The following is an 18492-nucleotide window of genomic DNA, read 5'->3' as shown; positions in this document are numbered from 1 at the left end:
GTAGTACTCTTGAAACTGACATAATATTATATGTTAACTATGTTTCAGTTACAAAATGAAAATGGTTGAAGCTTATGCATCCCAGTGCAATTTCCAAAATAAAAGATGTTGTTTTGGGGATCGAGACCAAGTATTAGAATCAGCTTTTGCTTCTAATGAAGGTGTGACACTGAGCAAGTGATCTAACCTGTTGGTGCTTCAGTCTCCTTTTTATTTTAAGAAAGTTGGCAAAGATTTGGAGTTGACAATTCACATACCTATAGGGGCCAGGCAGGTAATAGAAATGATGGAAGTGAGCTGGGCATGGTACAGTAAGACGTTGCAGGGACGGTGATATAGTTTATATACACTCCATTGAAGGACTTCTTGCTAACTTTTAATGAGAATTTGGAGTTACAAGGGAATATGACCAAAAACAAATACGTGTATTAGCTTAGCCTACTAGTTCGTAACTTTGGCTATGCCTTAGAATTACCTGGGGAGTGTTTTAAAAAACACCGATGCCCAGATCCTGCTCTCAGAGATCTGACTTACTTTTAAAATACCAAGAGCTTCTCCTTCTAGTGCGCAGCTAGGTTTTGAATGATTAATTGGACGCTAATTAACTAGGATGTTTTTTATACCTGACTTTTAGAAATAAGCAGATAATCAAGGATGTAGTCAGCTTTCAGACGAATAAACCTTTTGCCTTTCTTCGAAGCAATCTTCACTGAAAGTTATTGTTGTGAATGATCACTCGGGCAGCATTGGTTTCCATGTCATCAGCAAAGAGCTTAAGTTGTGTTCATTATACCAATCAGTCCCTATTGTCTCATAATACATTTTGCCCTTCTTTTCACGCACCCCAAACTTTCACTTTTTCCCCACTACATTTATGGTCGTATTCAGTGGTTTCTACTGCACTCTGTGAACTCATGGTTGGTCACAGCTTTCTCTGGGGCTAGGATTCAGTATGTGCATATTCAGAGTTTTCTTATGAGCCAGTCTTTCTTAAGATGCCCTCTCTAGGATAGCATTTTAACTAAAATTAGAGACTCCCTACCCTAACCAAGACTAGAATGCATTCTCAAAAATTTTAGAGTGGTTTTCTTAAAAGTTTGGTTTGCATTTGCATCAGTGGATTAGGATATTTAATGAAAGGTACCAGATTTCTAATTATTTGTTTTTGTTTGTGAGTTTGGATGATTTTTAAAAATTTATTTCAAATTTGAGAAAGATGGCATTTATTTTATGTAGTTTATTTTCTCACATTTTTTTTTTTTGTGTGGTACGCGGGCCTCTCACTGTTGTGGCCTCTCCCGTTGTGGAGCACAGGCTCTGGACGCGCAGGCTCAGCGGCCATGGCCCACGGGACCAGCCGCTCTGCGGCATGTGGGATCCTCCCGGACCGGGGCACGAACCCATGTCCCCTGCATCGGCAGGCGGACGCTCAACCACTGTGCCACCAGGGAAGCCCTATTTTCTCACATTTTTTAATAACTCGTGAGATAAAAAGATTTATTAATTTATGGTATGATACATTCTGCTTACCTTTTGATTATATGGAAATATTCTGATTCATTCCTTAAGGAATTTATTCAGTAGAACAGGTCAACTAGGTTAAGTAATGACTCTGCTCAGATGAACACATTCTTCATAAAAAATATTCTTCATAAAAAATATAAAGTGCATGTTGTCTTTTATTATTTTTCACTGAGGTGATTTTCAAATCTGCACTCAGCAGTACCTGATATATTCATTTTGTTATATTCAGAGTGGAATTATCCAGCTTATCCATTCCTTCTGTGGTCTTTTTTTTTTTTTTCTTTTTTTCTTTCTTTCTTTCTTCCCCTCAGTGTTTGCTTTCGCAACCCAAGTTCTGGGCCATTCAGACATCAGCTTTGATCCTCCGGACAAAACTTGAGAGAGGGAGCACACGCCGAGTGGAACGGGCAATGAGGCAGACACAGGTAAGAATTAATGTGGCAATTTTTGTTATTCTTCCAGTTCTTTATTATTATCAATAACCGTACATGTTTGTTGTGAGTATAAAATCATTTTCCTCTAACACGTTTTATTATTGAAGAGTGTTGTTTCAGAGTTTGCTTGGCTCCAAAGCCCAACTCTGTCACTTAGCTCTGTGACCGTAGTATTTAACCTTTCTAAAGGAAAGCTGTTCCGCTACTCAACATTTCTGACGCCAAGTATGTGGGTCTTTCACACCAAGCATTTCATGATTTCCCTGTGGACATCAACTGGGTGTCCTACAATTTAATTCAATTCTGACCCTCCCTGGAATTAGTGCAGACCCCATATGTTAAGGGCTAAGTTCCAAAAGACAGCCTCCCACATCAGATTCCAATCTCAAGTCTTCTACTTCTGACTGACTGGCTATAAATCAGGGGTCCTCACGACCTCCTCCTCACCTCAGGTTTGATAATTTGCTAGAACTGGCTCACAGAACTCAAGGAAACACTTAATTACTATTACTGGTTTATTATAAAGTATGTTATAAAGGATTCAAATGAACGGCCAGATGAAGAGGTATATAGGGCAAGGATCCTGAGCAAAGGAGCTTCTCTGTCTTTGTGGAGTTTGGGGTGCACTCCCCCTCCCAGAACGTCAGTGCGTTTTCCAACATGGGTGCTCTCTGAGCCCATTTGTTTTGGGGGTTTTTATGGAGTATCTATTATGTGGGCATGATTGATTAAATCAGTGGCCACTGGTGATTACCTCAACCCCCAGCCCTTTTTCCCTCCCCGGACCTTGGGGTGGGGCTGGAAGTTCCAACCCCCCAGTCACATGGTTGGTTCCTCTGACAACCGGCCCCCATCCTCCCAGAGTCACCTCATTGCCATAAGCTCAGGTGTGGTGAAAGGGACTTACTATGGATAACAAAAGACACTCTTCTAACCCTACCACTCAGGAAGTTACAAGAGTTTTAGTTTCATTTTCATTATCTATATAAGGGGGTACTAATAATTGTACTCATAGCATAGGTTTGTGGTGAGTGGTAAACAGATAATACAAGAGTTAGTGAAAAAGGTATGCAGTTTCACAGACATAGATTGTATGAGGAAACAAAATTAATCCTAATGCAAAAATATTCACTGATGAACTGGAATGAATAGTCTCTATTCCAAAGTGGTTTTTTTTTAAACTACTGAAGAATATTTTATTAATTTCTGTGTTTAAAAATATTTCTGATAGACACCTCACTAAGCTTAGAGCACTCTATTGATGCTGCTGGAAATATAGTACAAAGTTATTCCTTAGGTTCTGTATCTTTCCTAGCTTTCCAGTTTGAAACCTGCATGATTCTCTGAATTGTGCAGATGATGCTTTTAGATATCAAATAAACAAGATGTGCTTTGCTTGGGGAAAATGGATTTGAAGAAAGAGCCAAATCACCATGCTTTGGCCCTTTGCCCCTGTCTTGGCCTTACTATATCTGGGGTCTCTTCATCTTGCCATGCAAATGCTACGTGATGAAGAGAGTGGTATACCTTTCTACGTATACAACAGAATGAGGGAGTTGTTATTCCTGCCTCTGCGGGAAAAATCAGAGAAAATCTTTTCACTCCCCGACCCAGAAAATTTGGAAATTAGTCAGATCATGGAACAAGATCAATTAGACAAAATTTGTCTAATATTCTGTTACTTGTTGAGCCATTTACTTCATAATCTGAAATTTTGCCAATTCCTCTGATTCAGAGTTTGATATTACTAATTGTTGAAGTTATTGCATCCCTAAAGAATAAGAGGAAAATGATTTTAAAAATACATGTATACATAAAACAATGTTTTAAAAAAATTCTCTTTTAGTTTCTGTGGAAATCTGTTCCCTTGCTCAGCTGTACAAAGTGGTAAAACAATAAAGTGGTAAAGCAGAAAGAAAAATAAGCTAGAAGGAACTCTTAGGGAAAAGCTTAATCTTGTCACATGATAAGTTGAAGAAATGCAGGTGTGATGAGGTCAGGTGACTTGCCCCAGTTTGCCTGGCTAGTTAATGACAGAGTCTGGACTTTAACTTACACAGTAGCAGGCAATTACATTGAAGAATGCAGACCAGCTTTTTGGTGGGGTTAATGGCGGACTCCGGGAGTCTCACTCCAAGGAGTGCTTCCCAGTACTTCTGCTGTCAGTGTTCTTGTCCCCGCAAGTAAACCACAGCCACCCACCACCTCTGCAGGAGACCCTCCAACACTAGCAGCCGTGTGGCTGACAGGGTCATGGTGCTCCAGCTGGGTGTCAGGCCTGTGCCTCTGAGGTGGGAGAGCCGAGTTCAGAACATTGGTCCACCAGAGACCTCCCGGCCCAACGTAATATCAAACGGCGAAAGCTCTCCCAGAGATCTCCATCTCAATGCTAAGACCCAACTCAACTCAATGACCAGCAACCTAGAGTGCTGAACACCCTATGCCAAACAACTAGCAAGACAGGAACACAGCCCCACCCATTAGCAGAGAGGCTGCCTAAAATCATAATAAGGTCACAGATACCCCAAAACAAACCACCTGACACAGTCCTGCCCACCAGAAAGACAAGATCCAGCCTCATCCACCAGAACACAGGCACCAGTCCCCTCCACCAGGAAGCCTACACAATCCACTGAACCAACCTTAGCCACTGAAGGCAGACAACAAAAACAACGGGAACTACGAACCTGCAACCTGCAAAAAGGAGACCCCAAACACAGTAAGTTAAGCAAAATGAGAAGACAGAGAAACACACAGCAGAATGAAGGAGCAAGTTAAAAACCCACCAGACCAAACAAATGAAGAGGAAATAAGCAGTCTACCTGAAAAAGAATTCAGAGTAATGATAGTAAAGATGATTCAAAATCTTGGAAATAGAATGAAGAAAATACAAGAAACATTTAACAAGGACCAAGAAGACCTAAAGCACAAACAAACAATGATGAACAACACAATAAATGAAATTAAAAATTCTCTAGAAGGAATCAGTAGCAGAATGGCAGAGGCAAAAGAATGGATAAGTGACCTGGAAGATAAATAGTGGAAATAACTACCACAGAGCAGAATAAAGAAGAAAGAATGAAAACAATTGAGGACAGTCTCAGAGACCTCTGAGATGACATTTAATGCACCAACATTCAAATTATAGGGGTCCCAGAAGAAGAAGAGAAAAAGAAAGGGACTGAGAAAATATTTGAAGAGATTATAGTTGAAAACTTCCCTAATATGGGAAAGGAAATAGTTGATCAAGTCCAGAAAGCGCAGAGTCCCATACAAGATAAATCCAAGGAGAAACACGCCAAGGCACATATTAATCAAACTATCAAAAATTAAATACAAACAAAAAATATTAAAAGCAGCAAGGGAAAACCAACAAATAACATACAAGGGAATCCCCATAAGGTTAACAGCTGATCTTTCAGCAGAAACTCTGCAAGCCAGAAGGCAGTGGCAGGATATATTTAAAGTGATGAAAGGGAAAAACCTACAACCAAGATTACTCTACCCAGCAAGGCTCTCAGTGAGATTCGACAGATAAATTAAAACCTTTACAGACAAGCAAAAGCTAAGAGAATTCAGCACCACCAAACCAGCTTTACAGCAAATACGAAAGGAACTTCTCTAGGCAGGAATCACAAGAGAAGGGAAAGACCTGCAATAACAAACCCAAAACAATTAAGAAAATGGTTAATAGGAACATACATATTGATAATTACCTTAAGTGTAAATGGATTAAATGCTCTAACCAAAAAACATAGACCGGCTGAATGGATACAAAAACAAGACCTGTATATGTGCTGTCTGCAAAAGACCTACTTCAGACCTACAGACTGAAAGTGAGGGGATGGAAAGAGATATTCCATGCAAAGGAAATCAAAAGAAAGCTGGAGTAGCAATTCTCATATCACACAAAATAGACTTTAAAACAAAGACTACTTGTATACAAGACACAAAGAAGGACACTACATAATGATCAAGGGATCAATCCAAGAAGAAGATATAACAATTGTAAATATTTATGCACCCAGCAGAGGAACACCTCAATACATAAGGCAAATGCTAACAGCCATAAAAGGGGAAATCAACAGTAACACAATCATAGTAGGGGACTTTAACAGCCCACTTTCACCAATGGACAGATCATCCAAAATGAAAATAAATAAGGAAACACAAGCTTTAAATGATACATTAAACCAGATGGACTTAATTGATATCTGTAGCACATTCCATCCAAAAACAAGAGAATACACTTTCTTCTCAAGTGCTCATCGAGCATTCTCCAGGATAGATCATATCTTCGGTCACAAATCAAGCCCTGGTAAATTTAAGAAAATTGAAATTGTATCAGGTATCTTTTCTGACCACAATGCTATGAGACTACATATCAATTACACAAAAAAGTCTGTAAAAAATACAAGAACATGGAGGCTAAACAATACACTACTTAATAACCAAGAGATAACTGAAGAAATCAAAGGGGAAATCAAAATATACCTAGAAACAAATGACAATGAAAGCACAATGACCCAAAAACCTATGGGATGCAGCAAAAGCAGTTGTAAGAGGGAAGTTTGTAGCAATGCAAGCCTACCTCCAGAAACATCTCAAATAAACAACCTAAGCTTACACCTAGAGCAATTAGAGAAAGAAGAATTAAAAAAAAACCCAAAGTTAGCAGAAGGAAAGAAATTATAAAGATCAGATCAGAAATAAATGAAAAAGAAATGAAGGAAACAGTAGCAAAGATCAATAAAACTAAAAGCTGGTTGGTTCTTTGAGAAGATAAACAAAATTGTTAAACCACTAGCCAGAATCTCATGAAGAAAAGGGAGAAGACACAAATGAACAGAATTAGAAATGAAAACGGAGATGTAACAACTGACACTGCAGAAATACAAAGGATCATGAGAGATTACTACAAGCAACTCTATGCCAATAAAATGGACAACCTGGAAAAAATGGACAAATTCTTAGAAAAGCACAACCTTCAGAGACTGAACCAGTAAGAAATAGAAAATACAAATGGACCAGTCAAAAGCACTGAAATTGAGACTGTGATTAAAAATCTTCCAACAAACAAAAGCCCAGGACCAGATGGCTTCACAGGCGAATTCTAGCAAACATTTAGAGAAGAGCTAACACCTATCCTACTCAAACTCTTCCAAAATATAGGAGAGGGAGGAACACTCCCAAACTCATTCTATGAGGCCACCATCACCCTGATACCAAAACCAGACAAAGATGTCACAAAGAAAGAAAACTGCAGGCCAATATCACTAATGAACATAGATGCAAAAATCCTCAACAAAATACTAGCAAACAGAATCCAACAGCACATTAAAAGAATCATACACCATGATCAAGTGGGGTTTATCCCAGGAATGCAAGGATTCTTCAGTATACGCAAATCAATCCATGTGATACACCATATTAACAAATTGAAGAATAAAAACCATATGATCATCTCAATAGATGCAGAAAAAGCTTTTGACAAAATTCAACACCCATTTATGATAAAAAAACCCTCCAGAAAGTAGGCACAGAGGGAACTTAACATAATAAAGGCCATATATGACAAACCCACAGCCAACATCGTCCTCAATGGTGAAACACTGAAACCATTTCTACTAAGATCAGGAACAGACAAGGTTGCTCACTCTCACCACTATTATTCAACATAGTTTTGGAAGTTTTAGCCACAGCAATCAGAGAAGAAAAAGAAAGAAAAGGAATCCAAATCAGAAAAGAAGAAGTAAAGCTGTCACTGTTTGCAGATGACATGATACTATACATAGAGAATCCTAAAGATGCTACCAGAAAACTACTAGAGCTAATCAATGAATTTGGTAAAGTAGCAGGATACCAAATTAAAGCACAGAAGTCTCTTGCATTCCTATACACTAATGATGAAAAATCTGAAAGAGAAATTAAGGAAACACTCCCATTTACCACTGCAATAAAAAGAATAAAATACCTAGGAATAAACCTACCTAAGGAGACAAATGACCTGCATGCAGAAAACTATAAGACATGGATGAAAGAAATTAAAGATGATACCAACAGATGGAGAGAAATACCATGTTCTTGGATTGGAAGAATCAACATTGTGAAAATGAGTATACTACCCAAAGCAATCTACAGATTCAGTGCAATCCCTATCAAAAAATACTACTGGCTTTTTTCACAAAACTAGAGCAAAAAATTGCACAATTTGTATGGAAACACAAAAGACTCTGAATAGCCAAAGCAATCTTGAGAAAGAAAAACGGAGCTAGAGAAATCAGTCTCCCTGACTTCAGTGTATACTAGAAAGCTACAGTAATCAAGACAGTATGGTACTGGCACAAAAACAGAAGTATACATCAATGGAACAGAATAGAAAGCCCAGAGATAAACCCACGCACATGTGGTCACCTTCTTTTTTTTTTTTTTTTTTTTTTTTTGCGGTAGGCGGGCCTCTCACTGTTGTGGCCTCTCCCCTTGCAGAGCACAGGCTCCGGATGCGCAGGCTCAGCAGCCATGGCTCACGGGCCTAGCCGCTCTGCGGCATGTGGGATCTCCCCAGACCGGGGCACGAACCCGTGTCCCCTGCATCGGCAGGCGGACTCTCAACCACTGCGCCACCAGGGAAGCCCTGGTCACCTTCTTTTTGATAAAGGAGGCAAGAATATACAATGGAGAAAAGTCAGCCTCTTCAATAAGTGATGCTGGGGCCACTGGACAGCTACATGTAAAAGAATGAAATTTGACGCTCCCTAACACTATACACAAAAATAAACTCAAAATGGATTAAACAGCTAAATGTAAGGGCAGACACTATAAAACTCTTAGAGGAAAACATAGGCAGAACAGCCTATGATATAAATCACAGCAAGATCCTTTTTGACCCATCCCCTAGAGAAATGGAAATAAAAACAAAATAAACAAATGGGACCTAATGAAACTTAAACGCTTTTGCACAGCAAAGGAAACCATAAACAAGATGAAAAGACAACCCTCAGAATGGGCTAAAATATTTGCAAACGAATCAACTGACAAAGGATTAATCTCCAAAATTTACAAGCAGCTCATGCAGGTTAATATCAAAAAAACCAAACAACCCAATCGAAAAATGAGAAGAAGACCTATGTAGACATTTCTCCAAAGAAGGTAAACAGATTGCCAACAAACACATGAAGGAGAATGCTCAACATAACTAATCGTTAGAGAAATGCAAATCAAAACTACAATGAGATATCATCTCATACTGGTCAGAATGGCCATCATCAAAAAATCTACAAACAATAAGTGCTGGAGAGTGTGTGGAGAAAAGGAAACACTCTTACACTGTTGATGGGAATGTAAATTAATACAGCTAATATGGAGAACAGTGCGGAGGTTTCTTAAAACACTAAAAATAGAACTACCATACAACCCAGCAATCCCACTACTGGCATATACCCTGAGAAAACCATAATTCAAAAAGTGTCATGTACCTCAATGTTCATTGTAGCTCTATTTACAGTAGCCAGGACATGGAAGCACCCTAAGTGTCCATCAACAGGTGAATGGATAAAGAAGATGTGGCACATATATACAACGGAATATTACTCAGCCTTAAAAAGAAACGAAATTGAGTTATTTGTAGTGAGGTGGATGGACCTAGAGTCTGTCATACAGAGTGAAGTAAGTCAGAAAGAAAAAGACAAATACCGTATGCTAACGCATATATATGGAATCTAAATGAAAAAGATAAAAGGTTATGAAGAACCTAGGGGCAGGACAGGAATAAAGACACAGACCTACTAGAGAATGGACTTGAGGACATGGGGAGGGCGAAGGGTGAGCTGGCACAAAGTGGGAGAGTGGCATGGACTTATATATACTACCGAATGTAAGATAGATAGCTAGTGGGAAGCAGTCGCAGCACAGGGAGATCAGCTTGGTGCTTTGTGACCACCTAGAGGGGTGGGACAGGGAGGGTGGGAGGGAGATGCAACAGGGAAGAGATATGGGAACATATGTATATGTATAGCTGATTCACTTTGTTATAGAGCAGAAACTAAAGCACCATTGTGAAGCAATTATATTCCAATAAAGATGTTAAAAAGAAAAAGAAAAAGGATGTAATGGCAGGTCCTAAAGGTGGCAGATTTGGAAGGGATGTCTAAGTGAGTCATGCCAAACTTAGAAGGGACTGTTGTGTCACACCTAATGGTAAATAAATCAGTATTATAAAATTCACAGAGGAAGAAGGAAATCCAAGTTGAGGAAAGTCCATTAAAAGCACCCTATCTAATGGGAATTATTCTAGGCTAGAGTTCTTTAATTATTGTATCTTCAGGACTATGATGATGGTGGTAATGATGAAGAAAATAATGTTTATGGAAACATTGGTTATTTTAGAATTCAGAAGCAGCTTGAATTAAAATCTTATATTCTCCAGTATTTATTTATACCCTGCTTTTTACCAGTGGGGTACAAAATGCCTATGTATCTATCATCATTCTGCTTCTCCCCCACCCCACCATGCCAGATCTCATCCAAGTCCAAATAATCAATATCTTCTGTATCATAAGATCACATCTTTTTCTTCTTTCCTTTAGTATGATGAAAGCAATGTATTATACATATCCAAATATGAAGGAAATTAATTGAAACCACATACATTCAAGGGAACCGTCTTATTTCCAATCCAAAAAAACTTGCGCAAACTAAATGTCATCATTGTCTAATAACGTTCATATTAGTGTTAGATAAACTCAGTTCAGTCACTGAGGGTTAATGTTAGGTTACTTTATGTTCATTATTAAGTAATTTTGCTAGTGAATTTTAATTACCCAGTTATGTTTTAAACCTTTTAATTTAAATTGTGAAGATTTGCCCCTGTCGAGGTAGTTGTGCCTCTGAAGATGTTTGCATGGCAAGAGTCTTTTCCTTCACCCTTGAATTTCTGGGAGGACATTGCATTGAATTGAGAATTTGAGATTGCAGCAGTTTTCTGTCACTGGAGACTATTCATGCTGTCATTTGACTTTCTTAACTGTGGGAGCTAATTGAGATTTCACAACTTTTAAATGAGTATTTTTAGAACATCTATTTTTTTTTCTTTTTTAACATCTTTATTGGAGTATAATTGCTTTACAATGGTGTGTTAGTTTCTGCTTTGTAACAATGTGAATCAGATATACATATACATATATCCCCGTATCTCTTCCCTCTTGCATCTCCCTCCCACTCTCCCTATTCAACCCCTCTAGGTGGTCACAAAGCACTCTCTTGTAGACAGCATATATATGGGTCTTATTTTTGTATCCATTCAGCAAGCCTGTGTCTTTTGGTTGGAGCATTTAATCCATTCACTTTTAAGGTAGCTATCGAAATTTGTGTTCGTATTACCATTTTCTTAAACGTTTTGGGTTTGTTTTTGTAAGTCCTTTTCTTCTCTGTGTTTAATTTTTAATTACCTACTTATTAGCAGGAATAATTGAGAGTTAGCTAAATTAAAGATTATATTTTCATCTGGCAATTTAGCAATCTGAGAGGAGTAGAGAGCAGCATTTGTAATATCCTACAGTCCAAATCTTCAGTCGAGTGCCAAAGCTAACCGGAACGGAGCAATCGCTGTGATCACACTGAGGGTAACGTAGAGGTCTCAGTGGGTAGTAATTCACATTTTGGTTGGTTGTATTTTTTTTTAAGGGGAAAGAGGTAAAGGAATTTCAGTTTTTTCTTATACAGGGTTTCCTAAAAAATGATGAACTGCATGCATAAATCACTACCCTTTGAGGTCATTAGAAGAAGTGATAAGAATTGTAAAGCAGTTATACTCCAATAAAGATATTTAAAAAAAAGAAACGATAAGAGACTGGAGTTCATGAGTTAGCTACTTAATTATCTGGAAATATTTTCACTCTGTATTTCTCAACATACCATAAAACAAAGCTTTTCCTCTATATTACAAGCTGGTCATTTGTTCTGCATTGCAGACTGCTCTCTGAAGTTTTAGTGTCTCAGAATATGCACCTGCTCTATTACATTTTCACATATCTTCTTCATGAAAGTACATCCACATGAATTATATTTGGCAGGCTTGGCATTGACCTTGATGTGTGGCTGTTTGCGTGATGGAATATATGGCTGTTATTATGGATGACAGGAGGTGGAGGGGAGCACGTGATGTAGTAATTCAAGCTGACCTTGGCCATATTTGGCTTACCCCACGAGGGGGTATGGCTTCACAACTTGAGAAGTTGCATTTGATTTTTATACTTTAAATATCCTTATCTAAATATAAGGTGCTTGTAATAGACATTGATGTTTAGAGCTTTTCGAGACTTTTTATACTTCTACTTCAGTACAATTCAAGGACAGGTCTCAGTAGGAAACTTTTAGTTGTAAGGGACAGAAACCCAATTCAAACTGGCTGTAAAAAAGGAAATTGGGGCTTCCCTGGTGGCGCAGTGGTTGAGAGTCCACCTGCTGATGCAGGGGACGCGGGTTCGTGCCCCGGTCTGGGAGGATCCCATGTGCCGCGGAGCGGTTGGGCCCATGAGCCATGGCCGTTGGGCCTGCGCGTCCGGAGCCTGTGCTCCGCGGCGGGAGAGGCCACAGCAGTGAGAGGCCCACATACTGCAAAAAAAAAAAAAAAAAAAGGAAATTGGTTGACTGTTATAATAACTGGGAAGTCTAGGGGTATTCCGATCCCAAAGTTAGCTGGATTCAAGGCTCGAAGAGATCATCAGGTCTTTCTCTCTTTTCCCATCTCTGCTTTTCTCTGCCTGCTTCAGTGTCAGAATGTCTGTTGTCAGAAAAGCACCAGATTTTATTGTCCATAGACCTCACAATCCAAGAGGAAGAGATGTCACGTACTGTGGCCAAGGCTAAGCACCCTAACCTCTTATGCTTCACTTCCCTTATCTGGAGAATGGAGAGAGCAGTAATGCCCACCTCATTCAGATACTGAGGGGTTAAATGACTTAATATTTGTGAAACACTTCAAATAGCGCCTGGCACATAGTAAACCCTCAGTAAATGTTGACTGTTTCTATTATCCTGACTTTAAAGGCGGTACAGGAAAATAAAGCTGCCCAATCCTTCATAACTCACCAAAAGCAATCATTACTACCTAGAATAGAATGCTTTAGATTTAGAAAATCCAAAAACATTGGGATAATTACAGTGCTTCATGTTTACTGTGCTGAGTCCTGCCACTGAGCTTTTCAAATACCTGAGATATGAAATCATGTCTTCCGTTCTAGCTCTGTACTTCACCTGCGTTAATAACCACGTGTAGCGCTTGAAAGTTATTGAAAAGTATACTAGAACTTGCTCCTGTGACTGTAGCTATGCTTTTTTTTTTGGAATCATTATAGTTACTACTCTTTATTCAGAACTGTGTACAGTTACTACCGTTTACTGGATACTCATGTGCCAGGTTCTAAATAATCCTAGGAAGTAGGCACTATTTATATTTTTACTGATGAAGAAACTGAAGCACCGAAAATATAAGTGACTTACCCAAGGTCTAATTGAATTCAAACCAGGTCTGTCTTGGATTTCGAAGTCCATGCTTTTTTTTTTAAATTATTTTATTTATTTTTGACTGAGTTGGGTCTTTGTTGCCGTGCGCAGGCTTTCTCTAGTTGTGGCGAGCGGGGGCTACTTTTCGTTGTGGTGCACGGGCTTCTCATCGCGGTGGCTTCTCTTGTTGCAGAGCACGGGCTCTAGGCACGTGGGCTTCAGTAGTTGTGGTGCCTGGGCTCAGTAGTTGTGGCTCATGGGCTCTAGAGCGCACGCTCAGTAGTTGTGGTGCACGGGCTTAGTTGTTCCACAGCACGTGGAATCTTCCCGGACCAGGGCTTGAACCCATGTCCCCTGCATTGGCAGACAGATTCTTAACCACTGAACCACCAGGGAAGCCCCCGAAGTCCATGCTTTGACTCACCATGCTGTATTCTTCTCAGGAAGCTCTGAGAAAGAAGATATCAGTGGAAGACTTGGCATCATCTGGGGGAAAGGGGTTGAACCAGCATAGGCAGGAAGAAGTGAATAGAGGCTTTTGTGAGGAAGGTTCGGTTGTAGAACTCAGCGTCTGAAGGCCTACAATTTAGGTGAAAGGAGAAGGAAATGGATTGTACACAATATCAGGATGCAGTCCCGTGTGGGAGAAGAACGTGCACCTGGGTGAGTGAAACTGGCTTCTGCTAAGGCCAAGGAAGGGGGATGCCTGGACAGAGGCTGATAGGCTGAACCAGGATGTGAGTTTCATGATATAATAGATTAGTAAAAATATAGGCAACAATTAGTTCATAAATAAGTGAGATAAAAGAAGGGAGGAGTGATAAACAACATAAAATATTGTTAATAGTTAAAAAAATATTTTGAAAACCTAGAAAGTTACAGAACAGTGAAAACTCAGTAACAGCAGACAAACTTACTAGTGGAATAGAATAAAGTACACCCACTTAAAGCACACTTCTAAAGGCACTGAATGCTAACTTCAGTCAGATTCCAGTCGGGGCACACTGAAGGTCTTTGACAGAGTCAGATTGTGTTGATTGAACTGACACATTGGTTTTTCCTGGGACAGCACCCTGTGTACATCTTAAGAGCCTTATACAATATTTCTCAAACTTGCCTGAACATATGAATCACTTCCAAGGTGCTTGTTAAAATATAGCTCTTCATGGGACTTCCCTGGCGCAGTGGTTAAGAATCCACATGCCAATGAAGGGGACACAGGTTCGAGCCCTGGTCCGGGAAGATCCCACATGCTGTGGAGCAAGTAAGCCCGTGCGCCACAACTACTGAGCGTGCGCTCTAGAGCCCACGAGCCACAGCTACTGAGCCTGAGTGCCACAACTACTGAAGCCCGCACGCTTAGAGCCCATGCTCCACAACAAGAGAAGCCACCACAATGAGAAGCCCACGCACCACAACCAAGAGTAGCCCCTACTTGCTGCAACTGGAGGAAGCCCGCACCCAGCAACAAAGACCCAACGCAGACAAAAGTAAAATAGATAAAATTAATAAATTAAAAAAAAATATATATATATAGCTCTTCAGCCCAGCCTGCAGAAATTCAGGGTCTGGTGAGGGTGGTGATTATGGGTACGTTTGGAAGAGACTGCCCCTGACAGAGGCAGGTTGTTACTCTTTTGTAGCTCCAGATATTTTCCTGTCTTACATCCAAGTACAAACAGAACAGAGACTAAAAGGGCATTTATCAAGGCCTGGAGGCCAGCGTTGTGATTTAACGGGACTGGGTGCCAGAAGGAACCTTAGAGGTGAGTGTTACTGAGGGCTGCAGACGAGGGCCAGGTGGAATTGAGCTTGCTGAGGAACAGATGCTTTGCATCTGACTGAGAGTGCTCAGGAAAGTAGGGGTAATTATTATTAGACTTAACTACTTTAACTTTTTTAGAAAGAATAATACTGGGAATTTAAAGCATTCATTTAAGTTTTAATAAATATTCTTTGCACTCTTATAATACTTGCAGACTGTAAACAGACTGACTTTTCTCATTTCCTAATCTTTTAAGACAAGATAATAAAGGAGAACTTCTAAGTATTGCCTTAAATACTAAGCAGGGTCCCCTGGAGAAGTTGTGGGAGAAGGTTGGAGGTGGGCAGCGTCTGGGGAAGGCACGAGAGATTGTGCATCTCCCAGTTCTCGGGGTGATTGTGGAGCCCCGAGGCTCCTCAGACCTTTCAGAGTGTCCAAGGTCACAACTGTCTTCACAAAAATATTGAGATACTATTTATCTTGTCACTGTGTTGATACTGAATCAGCAGAAGCAATGGGGGATCAAACTGTTGGTCCCTTAACCGGAATCAAGGTCAGGACACCATACTGTGCTGGTAGTCATCCTGTGCTTCACCACCATGAGTTTGTAGCTTAAAAAAAAGAAAAGACAGTTTTGTTTTTTGGGTTTTTTAAATTAATTAATTAATTAATTTTTTGGTTGTGTTGGGTCTCTTAGTTGCAACACGTGGTATCTTCGTTGTGGCACGCAGGATCTTCTGTTGAGGCACACAGGCTTCTCTTTACTGTGGCGCACGGGCTCCAGAGTGCATGGGCTCAGTAGTTGTGGCACGCGGGCTCTCTAGTTGTCGCATGCTGGCTCTAGAGTGCGTGGGTTCAGTAGTTGTGGCACGCGGGCTTAGTTGCCCTGTGGCTTGTGGGATCTCAGTTCCCCAACCAGGGATTGAACCCGTGTTTCCCTACATTGGAAGGCGGATTCTTAACCACTGGACCACCAGGGAAGTCCCAAGACAGTTTTGTTTATGAATGTCTTCGATAAAGCAGTAAATATTATTAAGTCTTCACCCTTGACAGCGTGCTTTTTAATATTCTACGTGATGAACTGGGAAGTACTTGCAAAACACTTGTGCTGCGTGCTGAAGTACAGTGGTTGTCTCAAGAAAAGCTAAGCGAGTTGCTTTTCCCAGGAAACACTGTTTTTACTAAGAAGAACTATTGACAGACTGTGGGTATTCATACTTGGGTATTTGGCAGAAATTTTCTCAAAAATGAATGAAGTGAGCTCATCACTTCTAGGAAAATAATTGACAGTATTTCTTACCAGTGATAAAATTTTGAGCTTTTAAGAAAAAAATTGAGACTTTTGGAAATCTTTTATATGCATTTATGAATTTGACAGCTTTCCAATACTTCAGGACTGGGCTGAGAGTTTTCTTGTGAGATTATTGGTGATGTTAATGCATACAATTTTTAATATTATATGAAATATGTCAACATTTCTAAATCTGCACATTTTCCAAATGACTAATACATGATGTAAAAAATCAAGCATGGGTAAAAGATCCATTCAAAGTTCAAGATACATCAGTGAGTAGATTTTTGTTTTTTGGTTTTTTTTAGACCAGTGGATTTTTACTGTAACAGAATATTTAATGTACAGGGAAACATTCATTTATAGGATTTCAAATTCCACATTGCAGGTAACTCTAAGAAGCCACCACATTTTGAATTTTGATGTAGTATCAAAGAATAATATGCACAATTAACTGAAAAAGCTGTTAACATACTTCTCCCTTTTCCAACTACCTATCTGTATGAGGCTAAATTTTCTTCATAAATTTCAACCAAAACATCATATTGCAACAGATTGACTACAGAAGCTGGTATGAGAATCCAGCTGTCATCTATTAAGCCAGACATTAAAGAGAGTTGCAAAAATGTAACACATTGACAGTTTTTTGTTTTTGTTTTTGTTTTTACTTTTTTCTTTGTGCCACTCAGCTTGCAGGATCTTAGTTCCCTGACCAGGAATTGAACGTGGACCCCCAGCAGTGGAAGCTCGGGGTCCTAACCACTGGACTGCCGGGAATTCCCAAGACATTGCCAATCTTTTCAAGACTTCTCTTTTTTTGGGGGGGAAATATAGTTATTTTTCATAAAACATATTATGTATGTTAATGTAATAGATTCATTATTTTCTTTTAGAATGGATTAATATTTAAATTTTATTCAGTTTTAATTTCTAATATGATAAATATTGATAGATGATAGCCCACACAAACAAAAGCTCTTTGGAGTCCCTCAATAATTTATAAGAGTTTAAAGGGTCCTACAACATTGTAAAGCAACTATACTCCAATAAAAATTAATTAAAAAAATAAATATAAAGAGGTCCTGAAACGAAATGGTTTAAGAACTGCTAAGGTGTGACTAAGGGGAATGTTCCAAGATCCTTGTCTGGGCTTCCTTGAAGCCTCCCTCTTTATGTTCATCTCTTCTGTCTGGAATCATAAAAAAGACATTTAAGCTCTCCCAGCCCCCATTATAGTAGACCCAGCTTCTACCAGCCAACACATAAAAGTCTTTGGAACAGGGAGTAGTGATCAAAGATCTTCTTGGCCAGGCCACACCCTGACTCCCATATTATGGGATTAGGTGGGGAAAAACCCAGTTAATTAGAGTTCTCAGTATTTTTCCAGTGAGAAGCTGCTTTTTATTTTCACAGCTCTGATAATTTCCACTTAGGAGGTAAGGTTTTAATGAAGCTGTCAACTTAGTGTTTGGAATCAGACAGACTCACCTATTTCATAGCTTTAAACTTCGGGCAAGCCATTTTTTAAAAATAAATGAATGAACGAATGAATGAATGGCTGAGTTGGGTCTTTGCTGCTGTGCTCGGACTTTTTCTAGTTGCGGTAAGCAGGGGCTACTCTTCGTTGCAGTGCACGGGCTTCTCATTGTGGTGGCTTCTCTTGATGCGGAGCATGGGCTCTAGGTGCACGGGCTTCAGTAGTTGTGGCTCATGGGCTCTAGAGCGCAGGCTCAGTAGTTGTGGCACATGGGCTTTGTTGCTCCGTGGCATGTGGGATCTTCCTGGACAAGGGCTCAAACCCGTGTCCCCTGCATTGGCAGGCAGATTCTTAACCACTGCGCCACCAGGGAAGCCTGGGCAAGCCATTTTTTTAATCTCTCTGATTCCCTGCAATTCCCTATACACAAGGTAAAACTGGATTAACGATAGGTTTAATGGTGTTGTTGATACTTAGTAGGTTGTTAATAGGTTTTGAT

At 39.7% G+C, this 18492-nt stretch overlaps 1 protein-coding gene across 2 annotated transcripts in view; it reads left to right on the top strand.

The window, feature by feature from the left end:
• The window catches only part of TTC27 (tetratricopeptide repeat domain 27), a 181641-nt gene that overhangs the window by 78110 nt on the left and 85039 nt on the right, over positions 1-18492 (top strand). For both annotated transcript variants that reach the window (XM_081254404.1, XM_081254403.1), the window contains exon 10: positions 1836-1949. In XM_081254404.1, the coding sequence (XP_081110530.1) occupies positions 1836-1949 (114 nt within the window). The remainder of the gene's footprint in view (positions 1-1835; positions 1950-18492) is intronic.

The sequence above is a fragment of the Mesoplodon bidens genome, assembly GCF_964165515.1.
Source record: "Mesoplodon bidens genome assembly, chromosome: 14".
Classification (NCBI taxonomy): Eukaryota; Metazoa; Chordata; class Mammalia; order Artiodactyla; family Ziphiidae; genus Mesoplodon; species Mesoplodon bidens.
Note: the sequence above shows the minus strand (reverse complement) of the source record. Positions and strands in the feature narration are given on the sequence as shown.